The sequence below is a fragment of the Fukomys damarensis genome, unplaced genomic scaffold (genome assembly GCF_012274545.1).
Source record: "Fukomys damarensis isolate Sample0158 unplaced genomic scaffold, DMR_v1.0_HiC HiC_scaffold_1, whole genome shotgun sequence".
NCBI lineage: Eukaryota > Metazoa > Chordata > Mammalia > Rodentia > Bathyergidae > Fukomys > Fukomys damarensis.
In genome coordinates this window covers 50066080-50074736 of record NW_022900913.1, presented here as the reverse complement: position 1 = coordinate 50074736, position 8657 = coordinate 50066080, and the positions used below count along the sequence as shown (strand labels likewise).

Sequence of the window (8657 nt, the reverse complement as noted above, 5' to 3'; positions counted from 1 at the left end):
TTACCATAAATTGCACGAAATTTAACAAAAATTGCACGAAATTTAGCATCTTAACCTTTTTATAAATCTGTTAAATAGGACCTCCGTTTTTAAAAATTAAAGCAATTTTAACTCTGCTTTCAAAAGCCTAGCCAATTCAAAAACCAAGAAGTTACTTTTGCTTTGAAGCAGATACCACGGTTAGACTTCTCGAGGCAGGCGCAGGAACCATTGAGCTAAACCCTCAGCCCCCACAGGTAGACTTCTGTACAGGAAAGGAACTGCCCATAGTAGGCTTTAAAGCGGTTTATTGATGGTTTTTGAAATGGCAAAAGCGCCTATTATTTTGCCCATCTTACCTAGCAAATCACATTTCTTCTTTGCCTTCTGCTGTAATCAGACTTCCTTTTTTTTTTTTTTTTTTTTTTTTGTACCGGGGATCGAACTCAAGACCTTTTGTTTGAGAGGCGGATGGCCTCATCCCTAGACTTACTTTTATGCCTCACAAATTTGACTTTTACATTCTCAGAATTCCAACTGAATACTTTATACATTTATTTTATATTTTTTAGTTTTCTTCAAATTAATAGTTTGAGTTTCCTTAAATTGGTATAGCATAGTATTATCCCTAAATATAGTGATGTTTTTGAATAAATTGTTAGGTATTGTAATCCTAACTGGGACCTTAAAAAATTAACTTGTTCCTTTTCTAGAAAGATAGAGTTAGGGATACAAAATGTGGGAAAAGGATAAAATTAAATCCTTAAATGTATCTGGTGAGTGTGTTTTAAAATACACATCAAATTTATCATAGGCTGAATGTGAGATTAGCGTGCTGGCATTTTCTGGTTTTGGTGAAGGCTTTCTTCCAAGTTGCAGACAAATGACTTCTTGTATCTTCTTAATGTGAAAATAGCAACCTATAACTAAATGTTCTTATTTGTATTCTAATGCTACATTGCATTGCCAAGTCCTCTAATTTTAATATCTGTACACATTTTTGTGTGCTGATATGTATTTTAACGATTAGTATTCTGCAAAGTGGGGAAAGATCAATTTGCTCTTAATTCCTTAAAATATTAAAAATAGAAAATAAGACAGGTAAGGTATTTAGCATAATCATTTTTTATATATGTTATTGTGACCTTCTAACTGACATTCAGATTGTTAATAGCTAACACTGATATAGCTCTTTATATGTTAGGTGTAGATATCTATATCTGTTTCTGTCTCTATATATATGAGTCTAGAATGTCAACAAAGGCTTTGTATTCTGTTTTGTTATTCAGTTTTTTTATTCATATGCCAGTTGCACACTTAACTAGTATAGTTATACAGTAATAATTAGTATAGTTATATATATTTAAGACCTGATAGAGTAAGTTTTTCACCTTACTTTTCATGAGAATCTTGGATGTTTTTGGCTCTTTGCACTTCTATATAAGTTCTGAAATTTGCTAGTCAAGTGCCACAGAAACTTTTAGTATTTTAATTAAGATTCAGTAGATCATCTTGGAGAATTAACATCTTTACAGTATTGAGTTTTCCAATATATGAATATGATCTATGTTTCCATCCATTTAGATTTATTTTTGAACTTCTCTGTTGATGTTAGTGATTTAGCATTTAGTTCCATATATCTGCCGCCTGCCTCACAAGCATGCGGTCCCAAGTTTGATCCTCAGTACCAAAAACAAACAAAAATTCCATATAAATAATACTTTTGAGGGTGTTTATTCTGTTTTGCATAGGATGTTGTGGGAATAAAGTCTTCCTTGTTTTTTATTGCTTTGTCTGCTTCCTTAATGTCTATTTTGAAATTCTATGCTACCATATTGTACTACCTGCCACTCATTGCAGCAGTCAAGGAAAGTTATGTCACTTTTCTTTACTCCTTGTATATTTTTAGCTCCTGGCTTACTCATATCTTTTGCAATGCACTGCCAATGCTTAGTGATTTTTAATATCCTTATATATGTCCCTTCCAATAAATGTTTTATACATTTCTTTTCCTTTGCTTTTAAATCTGTTACTTTCTTTCCATCCTCATTCATAGCTGATTACCTTAGTTATAATTTCATTCACTAAGGATAAATAATCTAAACAATTTCCATAAGCTCCTACCAACGCATATAATTACTTACCTGCATTTATGCCCTGGTTGACGCGCCTATTAAAATGGGTGAACCTCATGTACATTTATCCTAAGCCACTCTTTCCCCAGCCTAGCATTCCCTATGTTTCATCCCTTTCTTTTCTTTATGCCAGTTACAAATCCTTTGTACTGTGTCCTTTTTTCAATATATCCTTTCATATGTATGGTAAGTATAACATACTTAAATGAAATAATTTTTTTTCACTATTGTCTGTCTTCTTTCACTAAAATAAGCTCCATGTAGAAATTTTGTTTTAGTTCATACTAGTTATTTCTCCAGCAGTTTAAATGGTAATTTTCTTTCTCTTTTTAAAATTTTTAATAGACATATAATTGTAAATACTCATGGGATACAGTATGACATTCCAATACATGTTGACTATGTACAAATCAGGGAATTGGCATTATCTGTCACCTCGAACATTTATCGTGTCTTTTTGCTGGAAGTGTTCAAAATCCTCTCTATTAGATATTTTGAAATAAATGATTCTGGTCAATTGTAGTTATCCTGCTGTGCTATAGAACATTAGAAAGTATTTGACCTATCCAACTACATCCATATGCCCATTGAGCATCCTTTCTCCATTCCATTCCTACCTTCCCAGTCCCCAGTAGCCACTGTTCTATTCTCTTCTTTGTGAGATCAACTATTTTAGCTTCCACATACAAGTCAGAAAATATTGTACTTGTCTTTCTTTGCCTTATTTATATTTTATAGGCTTTGTTGCTGCAAATGACAGGGTTTTATTCTTTTTTATGTCTGCATAATATTTCACTGTATTATATCACATGTTCTTCATTCATCTGCTAGTGGATGCCTAGATTGAGTCCATATATTAGCTATTGTGAATTGTGCTGCAATAAATATGAGAGTGCAGATATCTCTTCCTTATATTTATTTCCTTACCTTTGGGAATCTATCCAGTGATGGAATTGCTGAATCATGAAAAATTCTGGTCTTTTTTCCTCTTAGGAATATTCATAATATTTTGCCTAATGGCTCTGTTCCCTCATAGAACAGTGTATTAGTGCTTTCCTGTCAGTAAAAAAAGACTTGTCTATTTTGGTAACTGCTACAGCTTTATCATTTTGATGAGTATCTGACAGGTAATAAGTAAGTATCTCAACAAATAACATGTGGGGAATAAACATTTTTTTACTTTAGTTTTTCTTTTAAGGCTGAGAAAATCACAAAGCACATGAATCAGCAAGGATTAGATCCAGATAGCAGTACAGATATGGAAGTTGTTGCAGATACTGAAGAAGAACTTATTAAAGAGTGTGAAGAAATGTGGAAAGACATGGAAGAAGTAAGTACCAAGAGATAAAAGATTTATCAATTAATGTAAAATTTAAATCGAGTTTAATAATAATTACACTTAGATTAGAAATAGTCTAGTTGCCAAAATCTATTATTTTATGTAGTGAATATTTTTGTACTTTTTAGATATAAAAAGTGCACATACAGGTGTCATTCAAGAAACTATACTAGATAAGCTGTAGAAAGAAAATCACAGCAGTTCCTACTCTCAAAGAGATGATCATCTTATGTAAGCAATAGCTATACATATTATATGTAATAAAGTATTAGAAGTATTATACAAAAACTACACTTAGGAAGAATACTTAACCTAGGCTGATGAAGTTGAAGATAGCTTTCTATAAGACAAGAATGAAGTAATAATTGATTTTGTTTCTAAATAATAAACAAGTTAGCTGTGTAAATAGGAGAGTTAGCTAGATGTGGTGTTACATGCTTGTAATTCCAGCTACCTAGGAGGCTGAAGTAGTGAATTGAAATTTCAAGGGTAGGAATTTAACTCAGCGGCACTGTGCCTGCTTTTTTTTTCTGGTTCAGGGGGTTGAACTCAGGACCTTGTGCTTGGAAAGCGTGCAGCAGAACCACTGAGCTAAATCCCCAGCCCAAGCACAGGGTACTGAGTTCGATTCCGGGTACTGAAAAGAAAAGAAAATTTCAAGGACAGCCTGAGCAACATAGTGAGATCTTGTCTCAAACTAAAATAAAAAGGGATAGGAATGTAGCACAGTGATAGAGTGCCATGGGTTCACTCCCTATCCCCCCCAGAAAAAAGAATAAAATCAAATAGAAGAGATGGTATACAATTCTGGACGGTCACAATCTATAAAGTTTGGAAAGTTTGGAGAATTCTAAGTAGAATTTTGTGGGTAATATAAATTAGGAGCAAAGACTTGTGAATGAGACGATGAAGTAAACCATGAAAGTAAAACCATGCAGGATTTTAGTGGATATGTACTGTGGGAAGCTATTTAAGGATTATAAGCACAGAAATGACCTGATCAGATATGCAGATTAGGAAAATTAACTCTTGTGGATTGGAAGAGAGTGGAATATAGTGAAACTAAAAGTACAAAGAACATTAGAAGATTCTAGCAATAATCCTACTTGGAAGTAATGAAGGCCTAAATACTGTTATGGCAAGTAGAAGAATGAGTTAGAAGAGACACTAAGAAGGTAAGACCAAAAGGATGTAGAAGTTCATTAATGTAAAAAGAGGTGATTACAATGAATAGTTTCAAGTTCATGGCTTAGGCTTTTTTGGGTGGTTGGTGGGTATATTCCCTAAAATAGAGTACATAGAAATGGAACAAATGCATAATTATTAGTGTAAACACAATGAGTTTAAAATGCGAGTACATTTTCTGTTTTCATGAGCTAGAACAACACAACAGTATTTTGGTAAAAATTAGTTCTACCCAAAATAATACACTATGTAATATGGGCCACAGAAATTTTTAGCATTCTTTTCTTCCCAGAGAGGTTTCAGAGCAAGACAGATTAGTGGAATCTTTTTTAAAATCATTTTTAACATAAATCCTTCATACTTTACATTATTAATATGTTTAATACATTATTTTTTAATCTTGTGTATGTAGATATAAAAATTGGGGTTCAAAGATTACTAAAATTTTCCTGTAGAAAAATTACAAGAAAAAAGCACCAATAAAATTTAAGTCACTCTGTTTTTACTCTCAGATACAGTCATTGTGAATAGCTTTTGATTTTTTTACGGCTTAAAACAATATCTCTTGAAGGCTTTATTTTCATATAATCTTAACTACCTACCTTTTTTTCTACATTAGGTTCTTTCTTATTCTCTTAGCTTCTGGTTTTTTCTTACCATAGCTTACAATTCATTCTAGGTATTAGTTTTGTTCTTTTTCTACCATTCTAGTTTTTCCCTTTTGATATACTCACTTTGGGACCTGTTTGGCTGCCTTTGTGATTCTCTTGCCTAAAATGAGGCTTTAAACAAACTCATATATCAGATATTTGTATGTTATTTTTGAGGAGTATTATGTTGGAATGGTACAAAAGGGGAAGGGAAAGGAATTATCTATGGTTTTTAGTATCTGACTTGTTTTTCTTTCCCTTTTAAATCAAGTGTCAGAATAAATTATCGCTTATTGGAACTGAGACACTCAGTAATTCAAATGCTCAGGTATGAAAATTTTTTTTCTTACTAAAAATAGATAAATGAAGTTAATTGTATTTTGGAAAAGAAGTATACCTATTTATATTTATTCCAAGTAGAATAGCTTTGTTAAATTCTATATTATTGATCATTTGGAAAACTTGTGAGCTTTCTAATTTAAAAATTGGAAGAAGTGTTCTACAAACTTTTTTGAATAAATGTGGTGGTGTGTGCTTGAAATCTCAGCTACTCAGGATGCTGAAGAAGAAGGATCAAGAGTTCTAGGCTGGCTTGGCTAGAATTAGCAAGGGTCTATCAAAATAAATGAATGAATTAATGAATAAAAAATTAGAACAAGCTATTTCTGTAGATTTGTCTTTTAACAGCCATAAATGCATGTAACAATTGAATGAATTGCTCATTGAGTGAATTGCTAGGGTTCTTATAATACCTTGTTAAAAATTAATGTATTAAAAAAACGAGTTGTACTTTGTATTAGGCATAATAACCAGAGCTATTTTACTGTGCATGATCTCTAATTGATTTTACCCTAAGTTTGAAAGAAAGATTTAGGATATCCATTATAATAAAGTAATGGAATTTGTTTAGGAATAGATGAGTGGATCAGATTTAAAATTTAAAATATGACAAATATAGTTCAAATTCATGAAAAAATAATGAATTAGTTGGTGATAGTGATAGAAATAGGTACCCATGTGGAACAAAATAAAATTGGACCTCTTTTTCATTATATACAACATAAACTCCGAATATATTATCTAAAATATCTTTGTTTTTCCTCATTGAGTTTATTGGTACATTTTAGGTGTACAATACAGTTACATTCATTATTGGGGTCTTGTACCTTTACATGACAGGTCTTGGTTCTCATTTTTTCCCCCTTATCCCTGCCCTCCCTTCACCCCTCCTCCCCTCCCCCTTTACAAACACTTCATTTCCATTTTTTCATTTTCTCACATTTTCCCCCTTTTTAGCTTTTCCCTACCCTTCCCACTTTCCCTACACCTTTAGCCCCTTTCTTCCTATTTCACATTGTCCATTATATCATTAGGATCTTATGTACTATTATAGTTTATTCACCCCAGAGAAACTATTCGGTATTTACACGTGTGACTTATTTATTTCACTTAGGAGTATATCCTCAATATGTATCCATTTTCCTAATGAATTACCTAAAATATCTTGTAAGAAAAGTGAGGCTTATATGTGCAAGCTAGAGATAAGGTAAAATTTCTTTACTAATAATTTAAATTAGATATTACTTTTAAAAGGTAGATGTATTTTACCATGGAACAAGTTAAAAACAAGCTGAGTATGTTAGCACACACCTGTAGTCCCAGCACTCTGGGAATCTGAAGCATGAGAATTGCTTGGATTACAAGTTCAAGCCCAGCCTAGGCAATTTAGTGACTTTGGAGACTGTCTCAAAATATTTTTTTAAACATCTGCGATTATAGCTCAGGCCCTGGGTTCAATCGTCAATACTGCCCACACCCCCAAAATTTAAAAACCTTTTAGTGATGATATTCTAAGGACAGGGTCAATTATATAGATGATTCCAATTAATGTTCCTACAAATCATGGAGGAATATCAGAAGGCAAAAGAACTAATTTGAATGTGATTCTGCTTTCCAAATTCAGTATCATAACAAATAATAACTCTTAATTAGTTGTAACAATGTGAACAATAAAGGTCTATGATTATAATTCTACCCAATAAAAATACAGGAAAGAAAGAGAAAATCTACTTTATCGGTTTTGGAATTGTTCTAACATCTAAAAATTAGTGATAATGAATTAATCTATAAATAAATACACAGCTGTCCTACAAATGATAAAGCTGAGTATTGCATTTGGAAACACACTATATAATAAGTAAATGACCATTTTTCTTTAGGAATGTGATTCTTAAATTGTAGAAATTAAGACCTACCAAATCAAAATCACTAGGGGTTAGGCCTACAAACTTACTGAATGATTTTCATGTAGTGAGCCAAACAGTGGCTTTTAGGGGCATGTTTATGTATATAAAAGTGAAGTGCCCTGAGAATCCATAATAATATTCAAAGAATTCACAGTATCTGTTTTATTATTGTGTTATGTTATGAGTTGTGAAGACTGACCACTTACAGGTTTGACGATTCTTATAAGAGGACTCCTAAGACAATGTATAGTGTCCTCTATTAAGACCTGTTACAAGGAAAGGATGCAGTGCAAAACTGATCAAGGACAAAGGTACCTGGAGAATGATATGATTATATTAGAATTTTCCAAAGATCACTTTTTGGGAATGGAAAGAGGCAACATTTGCAATAAGGGATATATTTTTAGGATGGTAATAGAGAAATATAGTTGATAAATGATACGATTCAAAAGTCCACAGGAAACTAGGCACAGACTTTTAGGAGTTCTCTCCCAGTAGGGTTACATGAGATCTCCTTCAGTTCTTCTACTGAGCTGTGATGTATGTGAAATGTTGTCTGCCAGGGAACTTGGTTAGAGATTCAGTGCCCAAGTTTTCTGTGTGACCTGGTCACATAGGCATCTTCTACATACAGGTACCAAAATACCAGACTACTAGATGGAAAGCAGATGTATTCTTTGCACATACAGTTTAAACATATGAGCCACTCTTTGGTTGGGGGGAACTATCTCAAAATGCTTCCAAGCTTATAGACACCAGCCTATCTTATAAAAAGGCTTTTTTCAAAGTAACAGGTTCAGGCCTGTTTTTTTAACCGTTCTCTGTATACCTATTATCTTTATGACTCAATCTGTTTTTTAAAATAAAAGTTAAGTATTTTCACTAAGACAAGATTTCTCAAATTTTTGTACTGAAGTTATTTGAGAAATACTATTGTTTCTTGTTTTATTTTGTTTTTTGAGACAGGGTCTTGGTATAATGTCCAAGCTTGCTTTGAACTCACTGTGGAACCCAGGTAGGTCTCAAATTTGTGGCAGTCCCATGCCTCAGCCTCCCAAGTACTCTGACTACAGGCATGCACCACCATGCACGGTTATTTTTAGAAAGGATTATTTAGGTGTTT

At 32.7% G+C, this 8657-nt stretch overlaps 1 protein-coding gene across 1 annotated transcript in view; it reads left to right on the top strand.

The window, feature by feature from the left end:
* Cenpk (centromere protein K) overlaps nucleotides 1-8657 on the top strand; it is a 47436-nt gene that overhangs the window by 695 nt on the left and 38084 nt on the right. Inside the window, exons 2-3 of the mRNA XM_010637244.3 lie at nucleotides 3313-3444; nucleotides 5560-5616. Coding sequence (XP_010635546.2) covers nucleotides 3313-3444; nucleotides 5560-5616 — 189 coding nt within the window. The remainder of the gene's footprint in view (nucleotides 1-3312; nucleotides 3445-5559; nucleotides 5617-8657) is intronic.